We start from the raw sequence: 25,149 nt of genomic DNA, 5'->3' as shown, positions 1-25,149 counted from the left end.
TATCTGACTACCATGAATTAAACCTGAATATCAACAACACTAGAAGCAGCAGAATGTATACAAACTGATGGAAACTGAACAACCCAATACTGAAGGAAAAATAACTCAATACAAAAATGCAGAAGACATTTTAAAACATTTTAGAGTTGAATGAAAATGAAAACACAATGTACCCAAACCTATAAGCAATAGTGAAGGCATTTCTAAGAGACAAATTCTAAGCAATAAGTGCCTATATTTTAAAAACCAGAGAGCTCTCATATTAGTAACTTAGCAACATATTTGAAAGCTCTTGAACAATAAGAAGAAATAATACCCGAGAAGTATAGAGGCAAGAAATATTCAAACTCAGGGCTGAAATTAGTGAAATACGTACAAAAGAAGTCAATATAAAGACTCAATGAAATGAAATGAAGAGTTAGGTTTTTTTTTTTTTTTGAGAAAATCAATACAAGATTGATCAAAGCTTAGTCAAACTAAACGATGGAGAGAAAAGACTCAAATTAATAAAATTAGACATGAAGGGAGACATCACAGGAAATGCAGAGACTCATAAAAATATACTTTAAATATCTGTACTGCACATAACTGGAAAAACTAAAAAATATCGATGAATGTCTTGATACATAAAACCTACAAATAAAGCAAAATGAAGTCAACAATATAAGCAAATTAATGAAATAAAAGCAGTAATTCAAAATCTTTCAACCAATAAAAGCACAGGAACGGATTAATTCAGCACAGAATTCTACTAGGCCTTCAGAGAACTAATAGCGATACCCCTCAAATTATTTCACAAAATAGGAACTTAAGAAACAATTTCTTTTTATGAAACATACAACAAGGACATTTGCACACCTATGCTCATAGCAGTTTTATTCATATAACTAGACTCTGGAAACAACTTAAATGTCCCTCTACCAAGGAATGGATGCAGAAATTGTGGTACATTTACACAATGGAATACTTAGCTATTAAAAACAAGGAAATCATGAAATTTGCAGGCCAATGGATGGAACCAGAAAAGATCATCCCGAGTGAGGAATCCCAAAAGCAGAAAGATACATATGGTATATACTCACTTCTAAGTGGCTATTAGACATATAATATAGGATAAACACACTAAAATCTATAGACATAAAGAAGCTAAACAGCAAGGAGGAACCTAGGGAAGATGCTTAATTCTCATCCAGAAGGGCAAACAGAATAAACACTGGAAACAGGAGAATAGAGAGAACAGGCCAGAAGTCTACCACAAATTTCCTCTATAAGATTCCACCCAGCAGGGGATTGAAGCAGATGCAGAGACTCACCGCCAAATTTTGGACAGAGCACAGTGAGTCTTATGGAAGAAGGGTGAGATCCAGAGAGAACAGGAGCCCCAGAAGGAGACCAACAAAGCCAAAATAAAATAAAATAAAAATTAGGCCCAGGGTGGGACTGCAGAGACAGACTGTCCACTCTGTTCATACATATTCAATGAAGTACTTGAAGTCTTAGCTAGAACAATAAGACAACTGAAAGAGATCAAGGAGATACTAATAAAAAATGAAGAAGTCAAACTGTCTTCATTTGAAGATGATTTAATTTTATACATAAAAGATCCCAAAGATTCCACAAGGAAACTTCTATAGATGATCAACAATTAGCAAAAGTTGCAGGATACAAAATTAACACACAAAAATCAGTATCTTTCTCATATACAACTCACACAGAGTGATAAAAATATCAGGCAAACAGTGTCTTTCATAATAGCCTCAATTATATCTTGGAGTAACTGTAATGAAACAAGTGAGATTTGTATAGTAAAAACTGTAGGATACTGAAAAGGAAACTGAAGAAGACATGAGAAGATGGAAAGATCTCTCATTCTAATGGATGAGCAGTATTAATATTGTGAGAATGCAGAAAAGCAATTGACATATTAATACAATTACATGAAAACTGGACAAAATTCTTGACAGAAATTGAAAACACAATCTTTAATTTCATATAGAAACACAAAAATTGTAGGATAACTAAAACAATCCTGAATAATAAAGGACTCCCAGAGGTTATCACCATTCCAGACTTCAAGTTGTATTACAGACTTATATTAATAAAATCAACATGGTACTGGCATAAAAAGACATGTTGATCTATGGAATTGAACTGAACACAGAGAAGTCTACATACCTATGAAAATATTATTTTTTTACAAAGAAGCCAGAATACACACTAGAAAAAGACAGCATCTTCAACAAATGTGATGCTGGTCAAGTTGCATTACTGCATCTACATGAGTGCAAATAGATCCTTATTTATCATCCTGCAAAAAAATACAAGTCCAGATGGATTAAGGATCTCAATAGAAGTCACATTGCCCTGACTCTGTTATAATAGGAAGTGGAGAATAGACTTGAACTCATTGGCACAGGAACAGCCTATCTTTACAGGACACCAACAGCACAGGCATCAAGACCAACAATTAATAAATGCCACATGAAGGTAAAAAAAAAAGCTTCTGTACAGCAAAGCATATCATTAATGGAATACTGCAACCTACAGAATGGGTATACTTCATGTTTTCTCTTATAGGCTGATGTCAGCAGAAAACTTTTCAATATGTGGGATACAATCCAAATAATCACAGAGATCAGATACTTATTAGGGACTGGAGCAGGGGTGGGGGGAAGGAGGAGGGGGAATGATCACAGAATCTTCCAAAGAAAAGAAAATATAGGGTTACGGAGAGATTAAAGGAAACTAGGTTAGGGAGGATTAAATCAGGAGGTTAATGGCAGGGAAGAGTAAATGATGAAGCAAGGGAAGGAATAACTAACACTAAGGGGCACTTGGGAGTTATATGGAAACCTACTACTATAGATGCTTCCCAAAATAAGTACATATATGAAAGGAATCTAAATAGGGTCACTGCTCCAGCCAGACATCATATGCCATCAAGTAAAACCTTCAGTTCTGGGAATGGATTACATCCTGTTAAGTCATTGGCCAAAGGGGTCCTGTGGACAGGCCAACCTCTCCCTGGGTGTGTGTGTGGGGGGGGACACCACAGGCTATTGGAAGTCTATTTGCTCTTTATAATCAGTGGCAAGGCCCTGTTGCTGAAGATACTTATGTAATCGATCAAAGAGAAGTCAAGTTGGTGCCTACTGACTAGTGTTTGTGGTGCTGGGACATATTCGGCATGTTTTCAGAACACCCAACTACAAACTCAGTGACCTACAATAGTGATCTGCCTGCAAGAACACTTGTACGACAGTGGCACAGATGTTCTAAGCAACTAAACACTTTTTGATTGCATTTAAGGCCCACTACACGAGATAGAATCTATAACTGACACTGTTCTCTTAGCCAAGTACCTAAGACTAGATAGGATAAGGGTTCTGGGGGAAATCCTAGAATCAAGTCAGTCTGGTTCCTAGCACTGAGATGAAGAAAGGGTTACATTCCCACACCTCCTAAAGAAACTATTTGCAATTGATATCTGTTAACAATTGGAAAATTAGTTTTGCCCAATGCAGTGCCGCTGGGTATCTCCACCACACTTCCCATGCCCAGAAAGAGCTCGCCAACAGAAAATAAATTGCATGTTTGTTTGTGTGCTTTTGGGTCCATTGCGTTTTGTCTGAATGTTTTCCTGTTTTGATTTTGGTGGAGAGAGAGACAGAGACACAGACAGAAACAGAGACAGAGAGAAATATAAAAAAAGAACAAAATAAGTTTGGGTAGAAAGGGAGGTGGGAAGGATATAGGAGAAGGTGCAAGAGGAAAACTGATCAAAATACACTGTATGAAAAAAAAAACTTTACATCACAGAATATGCTTCCACAATGAGCATGCTTTCTGCTTCATCTTAAAAATCTCAAGGGCAGGCTCTTTGACTCCCCCCCTCCCCAGGGGAGCAGCAGTCCTGTTAGGCCACAGAGGAGGACTTTGCAGCCAGCCCTGAAGATAGCTGATAAAACAGGGTCAAATGGAAGGGGAGGAGGTCCTCCCCTATCAATGGACTTGGAAAGGGGCAGGGAGGAGACCAGGGAAGAAGTGTGGGGTTGGGGAGGGAATGAGGGAGCAGAATACAGCTGGGACACAGAGTTAACAAAATATAACTAAAAATAAAAATATAAATAAATAAATAAATAAATAAATTAGAAAAAAAATTCATAAAATTAATGAGCGTTTTCTACAGGGTTTTAAAATTTCCTCCAAGATTTTCATCTTATAATACATTTACATAGTAAGGAATCTTTAGTTTATCCCTTATCTTCTTAAAAACAAATTTACAACCATTAGCCAGTTTTAGTAGAACTTGTAAGAATCTGAGTGGTCCTCAGTAAAAGAGTTAGACAAATTAAAAATAACATTCATATAAAATTTTAGAAATAGCAGTAGATCTGCATATAAATATGTGTGGTGTGTATACATACACACATTCATGAAGAGCATTGGGAATTATTTTACTCTATAAAATGAGATGCCAATATGACTTTATAGCCTGTGCAGTGTTGTTTTAAAAAAAAAATATATGTGTACTTGGTGCTAAGACAGAGAATACCATTTGTTTTCTGAGTGATGATTGAGCAACTTCCCTATGGTCCTCATTCTTGTGTAGCTTCTTTAGGAATATAGATTTTAGTATGTTTATCTTATATTGTATGTCTAATATCCACTTATAAGTGAGTATATATACCATGTGTGTCTCTCTGCTTCTGGGTCACCTCACTCAGGCTGATCTTTTCTAGTTCCCACCATTTGCCTGCAAATTTCATGATTTCCTTGTTTTTAATTGCTGAGTAGTATTCCATTGTGTAAATGTACCACAATTTCTGTATACATTCTTCCATTGAGGAACATCTGGGTTGTTTCCAGATTCTGGCTATTACAAATAAAGCTGCTAAGAACATGATTGAGCAAATGTCCTTGTTGTATACTTGAGCATCTTTTGGATATATGCCTAGGAGTGGTATAGCTGGATCTTGAAGTGGCATTATTCCTAATTTTCTGAGAAAGTGCCAGAGTGATTTCCAAAGGGGTGATATATGTTTACATTCCCACCAGCACTGGAGGAAGGTTCCTCTTTCTCACATCCTCTCCAGCATGTGTTGTCACTTGGGCTTTTGATCTTAGCCATTCTGATGGGTGTAAGGTGAAATATCAGGGTTTTTTTTAGAAAGCAAATGGGATAGACATCAGAAGAAGGAGAAAACAGAAAACAAGACAGGAGCCTACCACAGAGGGACTCTGAAACTCTACCCAGCAGGCTATGGAAGCAGATGCTGAGACTCATGGGCAGAGTGCAGGGAATCTTATGAAAGTGGGAGACAGAAAGACCTGGAAGGGACAGAAGCTCCACAAGGAGGCCAACAGATCCAAAAAATCTGGGCACAGGGGTCTTTGCAAAGACTGATACTCCAACCAAGGACCATGCATGGAGATCCTAGACCCCTTGCTCAGATGTAGCCCATGGCAGCTCCGTGTCCAAGTGGGTACCCTGGTAAGGGGACCAGGGCCTGTCTCTGACATGAACTCAAGGGCTGGCTCTTTGATCACCTCCCCACCCCGGGGGTGTGGGAGTGCAGCTGTACCAGGGCACAGAGGAAGACAATGCAGCCAGTCCTGATGAGACCTGATAGGCTAGGGTCAGATGGAAGGGGAGGAGGGCCTCCCTATCAGTGGATTGAGGGAGAGGCATGGGAGAAGAGGAGGGAGGAAGGGTGGGATAGGGAGGGGATGAGGCTCCAGCTGTGATAAAAAGTGAATAAATTGTAATAATCATAAAAGGAAAAAGAAAAAAAAGGAAGAAAAAGACAAAGAACAACAATGGGGACTGATTTCTATATCTGTTATTTTCAAGTTGTCACATTTGAAAAAGGAGGTAGGGTAAGAGGGTGAAATCTGCTATGTTGTAAAGAAATTTTCTTCCTGTATGGGAAACTTTCTTCATATACATAGACACACAGATACAAATCATAAATACAAAGACACAGACATACCAAGGTTAAAATGCTGAGTTCCTGTAGCACTTTCATCAATTAATTTTCTAATCTATTTAGAGATTGTTATTATATGTTGAAATTTTGATCTAATTTTATCTTTTTCCAGATATCTATGCAATTGTTTGAGTTCTGTATACAATTTATACATCTTATCCTTAGTATTTTGTGATGCTATCTGTATCATACACTCAATTTCTGCATGTACTAGAGTTTAGTTCTTGATTTTTCTATTCCATTTCATTTGCTTACTTATCTGTTCATAGGCAAACACCACACTGTATATATCATAGAGGCATTAAAAAGTTTTACTGTTTGATAACTCCAATCCTTCCTTATATTTTTCACTTTGCTTCGATCCCCTGCTGGGTGAAGTCCTTCAGAGGCCATCTATGGTAGGCTGCTGTCCTGTATCCTCTCTTTATCCATTTCAGGAGTCTATTCTATCTATCTGGTGCTTTCTCAGAAAACTGGAAATACTGCTACTCCAAGATCCAGCTATACCACTCTTGGGCAAATACCCAAAAGTTGCCCTATCATTCAACTAGGACGTTTGCTTAACTATGTTCAAAGCAGCTTTATTTGTAATAGCCAGAATCTGGAAACAACCTAGATGTTGCTCTACAAAGGAATGGATACAGAAAGTGTGGTACATTTACACAATGGGATACTACTCAGGAAAATCATGAAATTTGCAGGCAAAAAGTGGGAACTAGAAAAGATCATCCTGAGTGAGGTAACCCAGAAACAGAAAGACACATATGATATATACTCACTTAAAAGTGGATATTAGCCATATAATATAGGACAATCATACTAAAATCTCCAGACCTAAAGAAGCTAAACATCAAGGAGGACTCTAGGGAGGATGCTTAATTCTCATTCAGAAGGGCAAATAGGATAATCACTGGAAGTGGTAGAAGAGAGGGAACAGGATGAGAGACTACCACAGATCTCCTCTAAAAGACTCCACCCAGCAGAGGGTTGAAGCAGATGCAGAGACTCAAAGCCTAACTTTGGACAGAGCACAGGGAGTCTTATAGAAGAAGGGCAAGATCCGGAGAAAACAGGAGCCCCACAAGGAGACCAACAAAGCCAAAAAAGCTGGGGCCCAGGTTGGGACTGCAGAGATGGAAGCATCAACCAAAGGCCACGTATAGAGAGGACATAGTCACCCTGATCAGATGTAGCCCATAGACAGTGCAGTCTCCATGTGGGTTCCCTAATTAAAGGAGAAGAGACAGTCTCTGACAGGAATTCAGTTGCCTGCTTCTTGGTCACTTCTTCCTGGTGGAGCGACCTAGCCAGCCCACAGAGGAAAAGGATCCAGGCAGTCCTGATGAGATCTGATAAGCTAGAGTCAGATATAAGGGGAAGAGGACTTCCCTTATCAGTGGACTAGGGAAGAGAGACAGAAGGAGGGAGGGTGGGGCTGGGAGGAGACCAGGGGAGGGGACTACAGCTGGGATACAAAGTGAATAAATTGTACAAAAATAATAATAACAAAAAGAAGAAGAAAAAGCAGCCAAGAATCATCTCAATTCAAACAAACATTTCCAGTCACACCACATTCAAATCTTTTAATACTCTTGATATTCACAGCATTTTTCATTTTGTGGCTTACTAAAAACAGGAAGATTACAAAGGAAACAAACACTCCTTCATTCTGGAGATCATACTTTAAAAAACTTTGTCCAAATGCAAAGAAGACATTAATGCACACATCTAGTTATGTATTCACAGAGCATAAAGCCCAAACTGTTTAGCAGCAATTCTAGCATATCCAGACCAGTCATCAGTGTCAGCAGAACCACATGCTTTTGCAGAGACAGATGATTAACAAAATTATCTAGAAGTTGAATTTGTCTCGATTATATTTGGTTGTTGTAGCCAGAAAAACAGATTAATGAGTTAAGTTCCTGGTTAAGTTATAGTTAATAATTAAAAGAGCTTGTTTTTTTTTTTTCCCTTTAGAGTTATTGTAACAGTAAACAAGAAAAGAAAAAAGTCTTAGTAAAAAAAAATTATAGGAGTTAAACACAAGTTTTAAAGTATATTCAAAGTATGATATAAATTCATGGAGATGTGACAACGGGTCTTAAATTCTAACCATCTTCCTAACCCAAATTTAAATACAAGCCACAGGCCTATCATAATAATAAAAAAAGGGCATTACGTTTAATGACAAAACCATTGCATACTTGCAGAAAAGTAATTAGCAAAAGTCATTCAGTTTCAACAAGTCTGCCTAATAAGTGTCACTATTTACACACTCACTTATATTAACACAGCTGAAAATCAATTATTATACATCACAACATTTATGTGCTCAAAATTTCATGCCTTGCTTAACATTCCTGAACAAAAGGGTCTGTGGGAAAGAGAAACTACAATCAGAATGAGTACTGAGAATCAGGATTTGTTAATATGTTTTAGAATAGCACACTCTTAGTTAACAGGTAAAATACAGGGAATGGGCTTAGTTTGGGTAGGTTGTATCCTACCTAAGTGTAGTAAGTTTCCTTTCCTTTTCCTCCACATATTTCTTGATTACTAAAAGGCAATTTAAAAAAGTTAATCAAGTAAAAGGTTAATCTCAGTAGAATGTAACCAGATACAACATTCTTTTGAAAAGAACTTACTTTTAAAATCATTGCAGTATATATAAGGTCAAAATACTTCTGAAGTTATCACAAAGGTTGGGTTGTTATATGAAACAAACCTTCATAATGAAAAACTTCTCATAACTAAGTGATTTTCCCTTGAAAATATTCATTATTTATAAGTCTAGGAAGATATATCAAAACTATTTCACGAGACATTGTTTATCTTTTAAATTACCAAAATTAAAAATATGTCAAATTTGAATGTTTATGCAAATAAACTTTTAATTTCAATATAATTTTAAGGTTAACAGAGAAAATGTAAAAACAGTATTGACAGTTTCCTGTTTTTATGTACCTTCCACCCACATTCTCCTATTAATAGCCCATATTCCTATTGTGTAGTTGAAGCTAACATTGATATTTTGTTATTGAACTCCCTGTTTTATTAAAATGTCCTTGTTTTTTTTTTTGTTTCCTAATTCACTTTCTATGTTCTAGAGTACTATCCAGTATACCATAATAACAATTAGTCATCATGTCTCTTATATTCTTCTGGTCTGTTTCTCATGTTTCCTTGGTGCTTAGTGCTATTGATAAGGTTGAAGGGTATAAGTCAGATACTTCTTAAAATTTCCTTAAATTTGGCATTTTCTATTTTTTTTATGGTTAGGATAGGATTATAGCTTTGAGGAAAGAGACTATATACAATTGTTCTCATCATACCATATCAAGGGTATATGACTTAAAATTACATATCAATGATAACTTTGATCACTTGGCCAAGACCGAAATTGCTTGGTTTTGTAAAAGTGTATGCTTCCCTCTTCCTACTCTCTATGTGGGAACAAATTATTGCCAACAACCACAATCAAGGTGTGCAAATGTTAAGCACCAGCACCTTTTAACTAGGATGACATATCAAATGAGCCTGTCCTGTCATAATTTCTCCTGATAGTCACTGTGATCCATTATCTCTTCTGTTTCCTTATACATATTATACTGAATGACTTCACATCTTAATGTTTCTTTTAAATTTAGATATGTTTACTATATATGATCAAAAATTCATAATTATTTTCTTTTCCATAGTGTGTTAGTTAGGATGAGGGATGAGGGAACCTCAACTGAGAAAAGGCCTCAATCAGACAGGCCTGTGCTGCATTTTCTTGATGAATGATTGATGTAGGAGAGCACAGTCCACTTCGGACAGTGCCACCCCCTGGTTATATGTGTCCTGGGAGGTATAAGAAAGGTAACTGAACATGACTTTGGAGATCAAGCCAGTAAGCAGCACTCCACTGTGGTCTCTGTTCAGTTCCTGCCTCCAGGTTCTTGCCCTGCTAAAGTTCCTGCTCTGATTTTCCTTGATGATGGACTGTGATGTGGAAGTAGAAGGCAATCAACCCTTTTCTCCCCATGTTGCTGTTGATCATGGTGTTTATCATAGCAATAGAAAATAAACTAGGACACATACTTAAACTAAGTCTCTACATAGAGCAATCATCTTATTTTATCATAGACATTCTTCTTTTTTATTACAGCAAGGGCATTACAGTAATTTTCTTTGAGATGGAGTCTTACTACTTTATTAAGGCTGATTCCAAACTTCTGAACTGAAACAATCCCTCTGCTTCAGTCTTCCAAGTAGCTAAGAATACAAATATGCATCATTGTACCAAGATTCCATTATACAGATTTTTTAAATTAAGATCATGTAAGCATTCAACACTTCCTATGACTATTATTTCAGGATATATATTTTATACAATTATATACAATATATGATATATTTATATATTATTTATACAATTATATGCATTATATTATATAATTGTAAATATAAATATATATATATATATATTCTTTTATATAAAACTTACTGGGTCCAAAAAGACTAATGGGGGGAACAGTGTTTTTATGCACATAAATGCTAACCAATGAAAACCTTTGGAGAATTTGTAACATTTATGAAACTAGAAATTTGACTAACTACACACTGATACAATTATGACGTGAATTGTGTTTCCCTAACTGTTATTCCATTACATGTATTTTATGTGTATGTGTATGCCACATGCATGCACATGCAAATCTTCAGTATAAATACAATGATTATCTTGCAAAGTAGCCTCATTTCAAACTAATAAACATAAATAACCACTGTATTTAAATTCTAAATCAGAAAAATACAAAAATTAACTTAGATGGAGATGTACAATATTATTACGTTCAGATCTTTTTCTTACCAGACTTCTTTTAAATACAGGTGTCAACAACTGTATTATGAAAAATGATGAACTGATGGAAAAAACTTCAAAACAGAAAATTTATTTATGGGGATTTTAAGAAGTAATGCACACTGTAGTAGAAAAAAAATGTGCTTTTTATATCAAGTGGACAATACCAAGTGAATGTCAAAATAATTGTCAGAGTTCAGTCATTTGTTTAAAGTGCCTAGTTATTATGATGACTTCTTTAACAACTGGGAGACTTAAAATTAATTCTTTCCATAATGAAAATTTAAGTTGTCTCACTTGTTTAAAAATTCTATTCTGTCAGAAATAGTCCCTGTTCTGACATGAACTCAATGGCTGGCTCTTTGACCTCCCCCACCACACACACACCTGAGGGAGGAATAGCCTTGCTAGGCCACAGAGGAGGACATTGCGGCCAGTCCTGATGAGACCTGATAAGCTAGGGTCAGATGAAAGGGGAGGAGGACCTCCCCTATCAGTGGACTTGGAAAGGGGTAGGGAGAAGATGATGTAGGGACGGTGGGATTGGGAGGGAATGAGGGATCGGGATACGGCTGGGATACAAAGTTAATAAACTGTAACTAATATTAAAAAAATAAAAATTTAATTTAAAATAAAATAAAAAGAAAGCAAAAATAAAAGAAAAAAAAATATATTCTCAAGCAGGTTTACCTGAAGTCTATTAATGAAAACAAAGAAAAATGCAAAGCACTGTTTTGTTTTTATTCTGAACAAATTCTACTTAGGTTGCCACATATATACTTGACTACATGTTTAAAAATATAAATAAAATACATAAAAATATAAAATAAAATACATATAATAAAGTTATATGTATTACTTTAAATATACTACACCTTTAAATACATTATACTTATAAATGTATACTATATCTTTCATTAGCACTTTATACTTAATTCACTTATCAAGCATCTAGCTCTACTTGATCACTCCAAATTTCATTTCATATTTAATTCACCAGAACTTTTAAACTTTTTAAACTTAATTCAAATATTTGAAGAAAATATATATCACAATCAGTAAACTCCTACATACACATATAGAATATGAACTTTAACAAATAGATTCTTAAAATCAATCATGCAGGTTTAAGGGTATTATTTAAAAGTTTTATTAATTGATTGCAAGAAAATTATAACCATCTCATTAGAAAATTAATTCTATGGTAATTTCTGTTATACAAATTGAAAAAAAGTATGACTCCACATTTTCAGTTTGTTTTCAAAGTGGAAATAAATAAGCTCATACTGAGAAAATTATAAGTCATTAAAAAACTAATAAACATTGAGTAATAGTAGTGATGGATGAAAAACCACATCTTTAAGTACTTCTTGATGAGTCAAAATCTGAGAAGATTAACAAAGCATGATAAAACAAGAAATCTTTTTTCACTTAAATATAAACAGAAAGCCTAATGTTATTGCTACTTATAATCAATTGTACAATTGTGCTACTAATAAACAATTAGAGTAAGATCTAGAATTTAAGTCAGACTTCTATTGACTTGCACTATTTGAGAAAATACGTTGTCAACTTATTTTAAAATGACAGGTGCTTATGAAACAAAATAAGTTCAAAAAAACAACAAAACAGGTTTTTGAGCACATTCTAAAACATAACTAAAATAATATGTCTTCTTATGTATTACTTTATGTAAAGAACAGCCAATCTATTGGACAAGACTAAAGTCTAAGCACATTATGTCAAGTAATATATAATAGACATATATAATACATGAGAAATATTTTCAGATGCATTAATGTTTAAACTTTACTTAATATTTATCTTCGGAAAAGTTTACATTGTGTCAAAATATTAACAGATAAATGTTACTTGAATTTTAATTAACATGTAATTTAAATTTAAATGACTTGATGTTAAGTATTGATAAACCTTAAGATGAAGAAGGTAATGCAATCCTGTATTAGGTTTATTATAATTTAAATTAAAATTTAAAAAAACTAAAAAAACATCTTTAACACTTGAAAATTTCTATCACAGTGCACGAATGTTTGCTTGTAAGTAAAATTGGAATACAAGTGAAAAGCATAGTTCTACAGTATTATCTGGGGCTTTATGGCAGATGCCAAGGAGTGTCTTCCAGATACAGTAGGACTGATGCACATATGAACTCATAGAGACTGTGACAGCATGCATGAGTTACACAGGTTCAGTGCAGATGGGTGTCCTGAACTGAGTGACGGAGGTAGCTGTGAGCTTCCAACCCTAACCAAGAAGCTATCTGCAATTGACATCTACTTACAAAGGAAAAAATAGTTTCTCCAATGGGAGTCTCACTGGGCATATTAACTACACATGAGTAGGCCCTGTGACCAACAGTAGATGGACAACAGAATTGAATTCATTAGAATTTTATAGACTTTTTGTATCATTTTTGCTTTGTTTGGGCATTCTTTTGTCTTACTGCTCTTTTGCTTTATATCATGGTTTCTGATTTTGTTTTTTTTTATGGGATTTGGGTTTTTTAAAAATAATTAATTTATTATTATTTATTACAATTTATTCACTTTGTATCCCAGCTGTAACCCCCCCCATCTTCTCTCAATCCCACCCTCCTTCCCTCTTCTCCTCCCATACCCCTCCCCTAGTCCACTGATAAGAGAGATTCTCCTCCCCTTCCATCTGACCCTAGCCTCTCAGGTCTCATCAAGACTGACTGCATCATCTTCCTCTGTGGCCTGGTAAGGCTGCTCCCCCACCCCAGGAGTGGTGATAAAAGAGCCTGCCCACTGAATTCATGTCAGAAAGAGTCCCTGATCCTTTTACTAGAGAATCCATTTGGAAATTGAGCAGCCTCTGGGCTTTATTTGAGCAGGGGTTTTAGGTCTTCTCCATTGGTTGGGTCTCTGCAGGGAATCCTGGGCCCAGGTTTTTTGTTTGTTTGTTTGTTTTTTAACTCTGTTGCTCTCCTTGTGGAGCTCCCGTCTCCTCCAGGTCCTTCTATCTCTCTCTTCTTCCATAAGGTTTCCTGCACTCTGCCCAAAGTTTGGTCATGAGTCTCAACATCTCCTTTGATACCCGGATGGGGAGAGACTTTCAGGGGCACGCTGTGGAAGGTTCCTGTCCTGTTCCGTCTTCTTCTAATTCCAAAGTGTCTCCTGTTTGCTCTTCTGAAAGAGCTTGCAGCCTCTTCCCTACGAACCTCCCTGTTGTTTAGCTTCTTTAGGACTATAGATTTTAGTGTTTATCCTATATTTTATGGCTAATATCCACTTATAAGTGAGTATATATCATATGTGTCTTTCTGCTTCTGGGTTACCTCACTCAAGAAAATATTTTCTAGATCCATCCATTTGCCTACAAGTTTCATGATTTCTTTGTTTTTAATCGCTGAGTAGTATTCCATTGTGTAAATGTACTACAATTTCTGTATTAATTCTTCAGTTGAGGGACATCTGGGTTGTTTCCAGATTCTGGTTATTATGAATAAAGCTGCTATGAACATAGTTGAGCAAATGTCTTTGTTGTATGGTTGAGCATCTTTCGGATAGAGACCTAGGAGTGCTATAGCTGTAACCTGAAGTAGCACTAATCCTATTTGTCTGAGGAAGCGCTAGACTGATTTCCAAAGAGGTTGTACAAAGTTACATTCCACTGTTTTGTTGTGTGTGTGCGTTTGTTTTTGTTTTTTATTCTGTTTGCATGTATTTCTTCTTTGTTTTTTTTTTAATTCTGTGTGTGTGTGTGTGTGTGTGTGTGTGTGTTTGCCTGTTTTCTAAAGAAAGAGAATAAAAGGACATAGCTAGGATGGAAAAGGTAGGGAAGAACTGGGAACAGTTGGGGGAAGGGAAGTATGATCAGAATACATTGTGTGAATAATTTTTCAACAAAAGAGTTAAAAATCAGCATGTCTATGTCAAAGGCTTAATATTTCCGTTACGATGACTTATGCAATACCAAATTTTAATTGAGAAAAGAAGTATTTTATTAGGAAACTCTAGTAGTGTTTATTTAGTTGCACATAATTCTCAAGGAATCCACATGGGGCATTCATTCAACAAACTATGCTTTCATATTGAGTATTTTATATGTGTTCTTACAAAATAAATTCCAAAAGTTAGACAAAATGAACTTACATGTACATTAAAATATTAAAATTATTTTTTATCAAAGACAGGAGGAAGGATAGAAAATTACAAAACAATATAAATTTAACAGTATCTTAATTCCTAATAATAAAATGTAAGTTATGTATTAAAAACAATTGTGAAGATAATATGCTTCATTAAAAGGATATTTTTTTCTGTTACGTCCTTAATTAAGCCAATTTTATTTTCACTATGGAAAGAATACATTTAATTGTCTTGTATAAACTATTATAAAACCCTTATATGAAATTAAAAAGCTTAAGGCATTCTACCAATACCAGTCTTCCATATGCTCTCAAATATAGAGTTTCTTCTGAAATATAAAATGATGAAATAATCAGGATATTCGAATGAGGAAAAGTGTTTAGAAGAGGCATGTTTTAATTTTTTTGATGAAATATCTGTTTGTAGGTATTTGTAAATAGTGCTAGCCTACTTAAATTAGAAAATAATATCTGATTCATATTTGTAATACCTATGGCATAAGTATCAGTGTCATTCACTTGTAAATATTAATATTTCTTAATAAAACAATTCTAGGTTATTCTTTAGGACTTTGAACTGGATAGAGCCAATACAACTAAGAAATACAGATATTACAACACAATCTTAGTTTGTACCCTGGCATACAGCATGCACGTTGGCAATGAAGTATCTATTAAAGCACAATAAGGGACTTTATGTGCAGGCCTTGTCATCTAGGAAAGCAAATTTGCTGATAGACCAGTAACTGAAAATAAATTTATTTCTTCTTCTGCTCAACAAATATTTTCTGATTACGTATATTACCACATACTGTCTTATATATTGCTACATAAAATAGATGGGGTCCCTGCCTACACTTAGTAGATCAGTTAGATATTAGTTAAATCATACAAATTAATGATAAAATAAAATTGGCAAATGGGACAAACGAGATGTAGGTGGTATTGCAAGAACATAAGGATTTTTATGAGATTTGGGGAAGATGGGAAGACTTTCTGATGTGTATGAGGAAAAAGCTTGAGACCTGAATGATCAATAAAACTTAATAAAGGAAAGAATCAAATACATGTAAAGTACAACGGCCTAGATGTGGACAAACAAAAAGGACTAAGGCATTCAGCATAGCCCATGTCTGTCATTTAGATTACCTCACAAAACCTTCAGAGTCTTACAGGTCATGTTATAGACTTTAATATTTAGCCTACAACAATGGGAAGCTATTAAAAACAAACAAACAAACAAAAAATGCCAAGGTAAGCAAGAAATGAGACAATATGATTGGTTAAGGAATTATTCTTAAGGAATTCATTGTGGCTCTAGGTCTATGGATCACACAAAATGATGCTGTAATTACCATGACCTTAACAGAAAACGTCAAAACTTTACCCTTTACAATGATAGTAGAAAAGAGAAACACGTAGTACATTAAATTTATCATTTCTAAAGTTAACTACCACCTCTCAAACTTTTCCACTATTGTTTCCATAATTGCTGGACACAGCGAGATCATAAACCTGGAAGGTCTGAGAAATGTAGCTTTAAACAGACTGCTGCAAGCCTCAAATTCCTAAAATTTTGTCCGTTTTGCTTTTTGTATTGTGATGTAAGTTTCATATTTGTTTTAATTTAACCAGCAAGGTATCAAAGGAGATGCTGAGACTCATAGCTAAACTTTGGGCAAAGTGCAGGGAATCTTATGAAAGAAGGGCGAGATAGGAACAACCTGGAGGGGACAGGAGGTCCACAAGGAGAGTCACAGAATCAAAAAAGAGAGCAACAGCACCAAAAAATCTGGGCAAAGGGCTCTTTTCTGACTGAGTCTCACACTCCAAACAAAGGCTATGCATGGAGATAACCTAGAACCCCTGCACAGATGTAACCCATGGCAGCTCAGTTTCCAAGTGGGTTCACTAGTAATGGGAACAGGGACTGTCTCTGACATGAACTGATTGGCCTGCTCTTTGATCACCTCCCCCTCATGGAGGAGCAATCTTACCAGACCACAGAGGAAGACAAAGCAGCCACTCCTGATGAGACTGGATAGGCTAGGTTCAGAGGGAAAGGGAGGAGGACCTCCTTTATCAGTGTACTTGGGGAGGGTCATGAGAGAGATGAGGAAGGGGCTGAAGGAGGGGACTACAGCAGGGATACAAAGTGAATAAACTAATTTATAAAAATATAAATAAATTTTTAAAAAGTGAAAAAATTTAAGGTTTTTTAAAAATAAAAATGAACTATTCAGCTTCTGACCATTCGTCTTTCACAGCCAGAGAAATACACCATTTTCAGAAGCACAGATCTATGCTATTCATGAAAATTGTGGATTCACTCACTGAATGTTATATAACACAATAATTCCTTATTCAAGACTATATTTCCAGTTTTCAGACATTAAACAACTATAAAAATCATGAAAAAATTTACACTCTACTTTTTCCAAATCACTTGTTCTCTATTGCCCTCTTTAAATTAGTTCAGATACACTTTCCTTCCACTACTCTACAAAATGAACACTGTATCTTTCAAAATAAGCCTGATATGTGAAGCATTGTAAAGAAGTTACATTGAAAGCTAAAAGTCATTAGTAACAAATTAAGTTCTAATTCATGGTTGTGCTACTACAAATGAAAATGAAATTTATCATTGCTTCAAGAGCAGTATTCAAAGCCTAGTTTCATTCTTCACATACGTTTGGATTAGCAAACTTCCAAATACCAAACATAATGTTAATGATGTAATTAATCTTCAAAATAACTACTTTAACATTATTTCCAGATTATTCCTCAGAAAGAGATTTTAAACAGCTGTATCAATTCAATACACATTCTTTGTGGGCTGATTTTTGGCAGCCAAAGTTTTATAATGTGGTATTTATTTAAACTCAGGACATGATAAGAGTTTTATTGTCTTTCTCATATGCAGATTTGTTCTTGTACTTTTTGTCACCTACGCACACTCCTCCCTCACTTTCCCTCTCCTGCCCACTTTCCCACTTCAACCAGACAAAGCCAGATAAGCTTTGAGTTAACACCCCTATTGCACCTCCAGAATCTCTTGATGTGCCTCCTATATTAAGATACATTTCTTTTAAAGTATATCTTAATTAAATAATTCAAATAATTGCTAAAACCTCACCCTCCTCTTAGATCCCTTCTGGGTTCACAACCCTATCTTCTTTTTCCATTGGTATTTGCATACATAACACAAACTTTAAAATATTTTCTAAGTGCACTAGTTGGTTCCTGTCTTTATACTGGGATAGATTTTTTTTTTATATAACATTGTTGTCTCTTACAAAAATAATTTCTTTAAGGCAGAGAATATTTTTATAAATTGATTAAAACACTTTCTATGTAGATGTACTGAGTAATTAATACTCAAGGACCAGAATATAATTATACAAATATTTGTTTTCTTCCTAATCAGGGCTAAATTGCGTTAGAAATCAAATGTCAATGACACTATGAATCAAATGTTTCATATGGACTACACTGTATATCAGAACGTAAATGTCTTTTTTACATAAAATAACAAGAATTCCCATTAGAAAAATAACTGTCAAATCCAAAGTTGATGATTGCTGAGCCTACCTAGTCACCATGTATTTGAAAAATTATTGAAAATTTCAAAACTGATATAATCAATATTATCATTAAGTTTAACATCCTTTCCTTACAACATGTACAGTTTTAAGCTCCTAACATAAATATTTCTAATTCCTTTCCCTAAATTCAATTTAACTCAAAATATTGACAATTTCCTTCATAAAATTAAGATAATTTCAACCTAAGTTATGATATCCTACGAGGGGATAAAAAGAATTATTAATCACCTGTCCAAATTTCTTTGTCTTATCAGATATAGTCTCCTCTATATCATTTCATATTTACACTGAATAGACATCATGTAATCACTACAGTTCCCTCTTTGTAAGACTGTGTGCAAAACATTAGGTTTTTCTTTTTTAATACCTAAAATAAGGTATTTCATTTTCTATCCTCAAAATGGCTGAGTCATTTGTATAGAAATCAGAAGTCAGGGACTGCTTCTTGAACAAAATGGTTTACTGTGAACAAGAAAGAGTAGGGGCACTTGATTGCGGAATAGCTTAAAAACGATCTTAAAGTTTTAGATTATTTTAGGGATCGTAATACTGAAAGACTGATTAGCAATAAGTCCCAGAGATCATAAGAAAATAACAGTAAAGTGGGCCTTTTGCTTCACTCTGAAGATGATAGTCATTTTATTTAGCCCAGAAAGAGATTAAAGCTCACTAGAAGAATGTCACAGAAGGAAATGGTTCTAGAAAATAATTATCTTCATCATGTGGATATTTTGCATTAGTCTCAAAGCTCAAAAAGTTACAAAAGGAAGAGTGGAATTACTTGGTATAAAATAAACAAGGAAATCTTGTAATAAAATTAATAAGAGGAACACTGAAGCGTTTGGAGTATTTTGCTATATTTCAGTGAGAAAAAAAAGTAGAGAATGAACGACGTACCTACAGATTGTGAAGTATTTCTAGAACTGTCAAATAAACAGGAACTGAAAATAACATTTTAGAATAAAAGGCTTAGCAATAAATTAGTTATTGGCTTATTTGATTGTCTATGACATTTCTCAGTAACTTGCTTGCCTTGGTTGATTGAACATAGTTTTCAATTGAACATTGCTTCCAAGTGTTAATAAATGGGTTGCGTATATTAATTTTCTCTATAAGTAATTTTATAAATGTAATTTTTACCTAATATAAAAATTTATGCGCTATCTCCAAAAAACCAGAAGTACTAGCAAAATAATCTGGAATAGAAGTCTATTTTACTGACTCATAAATAGATCGTGTATTGTGTATTTACTGCAACTAACAATGACAATGTTCCATATCAAATATTCATTGCCGCCAGCAAAAAATTTGACTAGTGTAAATACAGCAAAAAGGTGCTATATTTATTAAGAGTGCCTGAGCACCTTATGTCTTTGCTAATAATGAATATATACAGTTTATATCCATATCTCCTTCAAATACATTACAATAAAATAGATAAAAATCAAATGCCATATTAATGTCCTTCCTTAAAACAGGCTTGAACATATGCTACGAAAGCCCAATAAGTTTATTTTTCTCCTTCATTTCCTTCTTTGAAGACTTAGCTTCTACATCATTGCTATAAATTTCATATAATCACCTATATTATCTAATTGTACTTTTCTGCTTAGTAAATAAAAATTCCTAGAAATAATAAAGTAAGTGCCTTACTAAAACAGTATAAGTAAATATTATTGTGCCCAGCTGAAAGCTACAATTGCTAAGGATGACGAAGCTGTCACACAAGTAACATATTCCGAGGAAGTCTCAGAAGGCTGCAATTATTCAAGAGTCTTACTCATTTTTTAGGGTCTGGGGATATAGGTAACTTGATGCCTGTAGGAAGCATGATAACATGTAATAACATATAGTAAGTCCTAAGTTTGATCCCAAGCACCACATAAAAGCAGGAGTGGTGGCCTATGCCTGTAATTCCAATTCTGGGGCTGTAGAAACAGCAAGATCAGAAATTTAAGGCTACGCTTCTCTACACAGAGAGTTCAAGACCAGTCTGTACTACATCAGATCCCTTTTCAAACAACAGCAACCAAAATAAAAGTGTTGTGCATGCTTTAGTACTGACTTCATAATACTATATTAAAAACAAATAAGCAAGGTTTAATCATCTCAAAGCTATAGCCTAAATTAGTAGTTGGCTTTCAAACATTTCTGCCAATGAGGAAAGTGTGAAAACTATTTTTAAATGTCTTTTGTTAAAGTTTACTGGGAGGAAATAGAGAAAATTAACCAGGTTACATAACATTATAAGGGGCAAGTTGAGGAAAAGCTCGTTTTCTCCAACTAATTTGTTTTAAATCTCATTTTGTGATAGGATCCCAAATGTATGTGACTGTTGCAGAAATTTTAACAATAAGCACTTTGGGGCTAAGTAGTTAACTGGGACCTGAAATTGTTAATTAAGGCAGCCATTCTCCTACATCTTACTCAGTCTTATGGTACACAAAGGCGTGCAAATTCTATCATGGTTACCTAACTGATCTTTTTAGGTAGCTATAAAATGTGTTACCAACAGGTACAAAAACAAGTTATCCAACTTAAATACCATGCGAAGTTAAAATTACAGCAAATAGTCTTTACTAAAGTTCAAAGAAACTGCATTTTTCACTGGAGAGATATTTTTTTAAAGGACCAGTGTACTGGAAAACTAAAGTGTGTCGGATCCCATGCATCATATGTTGTGCTTGCTTCAGGGGATCTGAAACTGTGACGAGAGGGGAAAATGCGAGAACGAAACAGGGTGGGAGGTAAAGAAGATGGAGTAATGCAGAAGTCATTTGCTAAGCAAGCCTTAGGAAAGGGGCTTCTTCATCTTTGGCATCGTGGAAATTTCTAGGAGGCAGTCTATGGAGCTAATTTGATTCCCCTGAAGGCAAGAATATTGTTGCAGACTCGAACTAAACTCACCTATAGAGAAATTCAAAGAAAGAGTTTTAATTAAGCATTCTTAATTCCTTTGAATACTCTGTTATCCAGGACTGAGAAACTGAAAAGACAGATTTTTTTTTTAACCTGAGATGTGTCTGGGTATGTGTCTGTGTGTGTGTGTGTGTCTGTGTGTGTGTGTGAGTGTGTGTGTGTGTGAGTGTGTGAGTGTGTGTGTGTGTGTGTGTGTGCGTGTGTGTGTGTGCTGGGGTTGGGGGGGGTTAGTGGGAATTCAGGAAGCTGGAATTGTAACTGCAAATATGGAAAGAGAACAAGCAGCAGAAAAGATGAGGCACTGCTGGACTTTGTCTTAGTCATCTTTAGAACCCCAATGGCACCCGATGCACTGCACACCAGGGGCAGTAAATAAATAATGAATTACGTCTAATTCAATTCACTTGCACTTACACTGTGTTTTGCAGTTACAAAGCATTTTTTTTTTCCACATAGGAGATGAGAATATCAAAGTAAGTGAGAAATAACAGGGCAAATCAGGAAGAAAAGGAAGCAAAACAGATAAAGGGAAACCCAGAAGAATAAGCAAATGTCCAGAAGGGTGGGGGAAAGGTAAGGGGAGTATTGTGTTTCTCCCTCCTACTTTCAATACCCTCCAATCCATCTCCCACCTTCTTCAAGTATGTAGAGCTTAGAAAGTCTGACTGCTAAGCAAGCCTTAGGAAAGGGCCTTCTTCATCTTTGGAAGGGCATTTTCAGCCTTGAAGCCTATATCTTAAGTTTGTGTGCTCAGGTACGACCCCAAACAAAACTCTAAATTCCCCAAGCATTTTCCAAGCGGGTCTATGAATCTTTTATTTCAATGCGGGCAACCCTTTCTCAGAGTTCAGTCTGGGAATGGAGTGGAGAGGTCCTCAACGAGCCCCTCAATTCAGACAACAGAGGGAGATAGTGAGACACAGGAAAGCCCAAAGACTAGAGAAAAAGCCCACATTTTCGACTAGGAGGAGGGTGGAGGTTTGAAATTGGTTATTAGAAATTTTCGGGGCGGGGGGGGGAAGCCTTCAATATGGAAGAAAGAGTACTTGAATGCGCATCACTTTAAACCTAACCTGGATGCTTAACAAGAAGCTGCTAGAGGTCTAAAGCCTCCGCAGACCTCAGCCTAGGAAAGCAAAGGACATGCTGGGGTGCGCAGGAGGGAACCCACATATATCAGCATGGATGTTGTCCCAAGGGAAGCATGTTTTCGTCACCCCAAAGCAGCGCGCCCCCTTCCCGATCATACTCAGCCCAGTCTAGAGGAGGGGGTTCCCAGCTTCCAACCTGAGTGACTGCATCCTGACCCCATTATGCGGGCTTAAAAGTTGCCAGGAGAGTTGCCGCTGAGGAAAGCACCTAGAAAGGGTCTTGGGTTTCCAGGAACAAAGGGGCTGATGAAGGGGTAACCGTGAGAACAGGTCTTAAGGGCTCCTCCCTTAACTGGAAAAACAAGGGTCGCCGCGTCCCCCGGCCTGAAGGCGTCGAGGGAAGCGGTAAGTGGGTAAGATGTGTGGGGATTCCACCGCCCTGCTTCCAGCCTCAACCAGGTGGCGCCCGCCGCCCTCTCGCTCCCCGCGCCCCTACGGCTGTAGACAAAAGGAGACCAGGGTCCTCGAGCCCCTGCCAGATCCCAAGGACCCCCGTCTGTCCCCAGAAAGGAACCTTAGCAGTCGGTTAGAAGCTTCTAGGACGGGTTGTGCCCTGGCAGGAGCCCCTCCCTTTCATACTGAGACCCTGCGCCCCAGTGTCGCCTCGCCTTCCCCACAGAGGGCATTACCTTTCATCCAGTCCACTACTTGACTCGGAGACCATTTGCTCACTGGTTCCATGATCAGAGCCATGGGCGACGGGGTTGGTGCCGCGTGGGACGCGGAGGAGTTCGGACAGAAAGCGAAGTCCGCAGCCCGAGGCGCCCTCAGGTGGGGTCGGTGGCCGGCTGCAGACTCCCGGGGTGGGCAGCACGGAGAAGGCGGCTTTTGTGTGTCGGTCCCGGGGCTGCAGCGTCGGAGGCGGCAGCGGTGGGAGCGGCGATGGCCGGGGAAAGGCGCTGGGGTCGGCTCGCTCCCAGCCCTGGCGGCGGCTGCAGCTGCAGCGTCCGCCGGTCAGCCCCGGGTGTGCGTCCCAAGGGGCTTCAGTTCATGGCTCAAGCCGCCAAGGGTCGAGGCTGGGAAGGCGAGAGGTGCTGGCGCACGACCGCAGCCAACTTGCCCGCTTGCTTGCCTGGCGCGCGGGAGTGGAGCCCCAGGCACGACGAGGCGCCCGGCGGAAATGACGAGGGGCCTCCTGCCACCCAAAATATCTCTCCGCAGCCCTCGGGTGCGGGGCGCGCGCTCCAAGAGCCCCCCGCCCGCTCGCCGCCGCGCGGTCCCGCCCCCAAGGACCGACAGCCCGGCGCGCGAGACCTGTGCGCGTGCGTGTGCCGGCGCGAGACCGGGGCCCGAGTTCTATCAGACAGGCGGCTAGGTGTGGGCCGTTCACTCCGTCGTCTCCCCGCCCCCGGGGGTCCCCCGCACTTGGCCAGACCCTCGCCGGGAGGCCATCTATAGACGCCGCCTGAAGTGGTGGAGACCTGGCTCTGGAGCTGGAGTCCGACTGAGCTTGGGTTCTTAGTCGGTCAGGTGCGGCTGCAGGAGCGTGGCTCCCAGTGGCCTCCCGGGAGACTCAGTAGCAAGACGGGAGGCCCCACCAGTTGAACCCACAGAAGAGGTAGCAGGGGAGGAGACCGTATCCTTCCCCCAACCCTCGCCACCGAGGGGAGGGGACACTGCTAAACTGCTAAGGTGACAATGGGAGCCCTGGTTTTTCTTGCTGTAGCCCTTGCAGCTGCCGAGTGGGCTTCCGAGGTGACTCCCCCCAGATAGGAGCGCTCATGCGGAGAACCCGGGTGTGGGCTTCCGCAGACGGGGGACCCGGCTCTAGCCAGAAGCACCAATGAGAGACTACATGGCTCCTGCTGTCGGATCTCCCCTGGGTGATAAAAGGGACATGGGAAGTCAGAGCTGCCAACTGCAAGCGGCTCCAGGTGATTCTAAGACAGCCTTCCGAACCCCACACGTGCTTTTTCCAAGCATTTACTTCAGGTTTCCGGACAACTCCTTCAGCACAAGGTCCCTGATATCTATTTTACATGATGTCATTTTGTGTTCAGTTGTTCTTATATAAGAACCGGAGAGTAATAATAGGATTTAAAGTTAGTGACAAATTGCAAACATGATGTTTCACATATTGTTTGCTTCAAAAACCTGTGCAGGCTTCTATGCAACGTTTAGTAATATAGTTTGCCTACTGGGGCTTTTTCACTTTCAATGACAATTCTAGAGTGTCTAGTAGCAAACTCTGCCACCATCATAGTTTTCACTTCCACTCGGGACACTGAGTAAACAAGACACTCCTTTTATTCCTATAGTCCTTTCAATAATGTCAGTCAATCATGTCTGTTCCTCACACAAGGAGGGAAAACAGTAGTACATAAAATAGTGATGTTTTCCTGTTAGTGGCACAACACAAATAAAATTTTAAAAGCTTTCATAACCCGAACTTCAAAATATACACAAAAAATTGAAAAGGAATTTTGATTACACAAGTAATGTTATAAAAGTATTACTATTAATAATAGCACAAAGTTTATTGAGTAAAGTGCTACATAATCACTTT

At 37.5% G+C, this 25,149-nt stretch overlaps 1 protein-coding gene across 5 annotated transcripts in view; it reads right to left on the bottom strand.

The window, feature by feature from the left end:
• Positions 1 to 23,861, bottom strand: part of Cnksr2 (connector enhancer of kinase suppressor of Ras 2) — a 264,629-nt gene extending 240,768 nt beyond the window's left edge. For 2 of the 5 annotated variants that reach the window (XM_060375309.1, XM_060375311.1), the window contains exon 1: positions 23,273 to 23,845. In XM_060375309.1, coding sequence (XP_060231292.1) covers positions 23,273 to 23,336 — 64 coding nt within the window. In that variant the 5' untranslated portion in view covers positions 23,337 to 23,845. Of the gene's footprint in view, positions 1 to 23,272 lie in introns of all 5 variants that reach the window. The other 3 variants (XM_060375308.1, XM_060375307.1, XM_060375310.1) reach the window with 3 other exon arrangements.
• Between the last annotated feature and the right edge of the window lie 1,288 nt (positions 23,862 to 25,149).

This window comes from Meriones unguiculatus, chromosome X, assembly GCF_030254825.1.
Source record: "Meriones unguiculatus strain TT.TT164.6M chromosome X, Bangor_MerUng_6.1, whole genome shotgun sequence".
NCBI classification, from domain to species: Eukaryota; Metazoa; Chordata; class Mammalia; order Rodentia; family Muridae; genus Meriones; species Meriones unguiculatus.
Note: the sequence above shows the minus strand (reverse complement) of the source record. Positions and strands in the feature narration are given on the sequence as shown.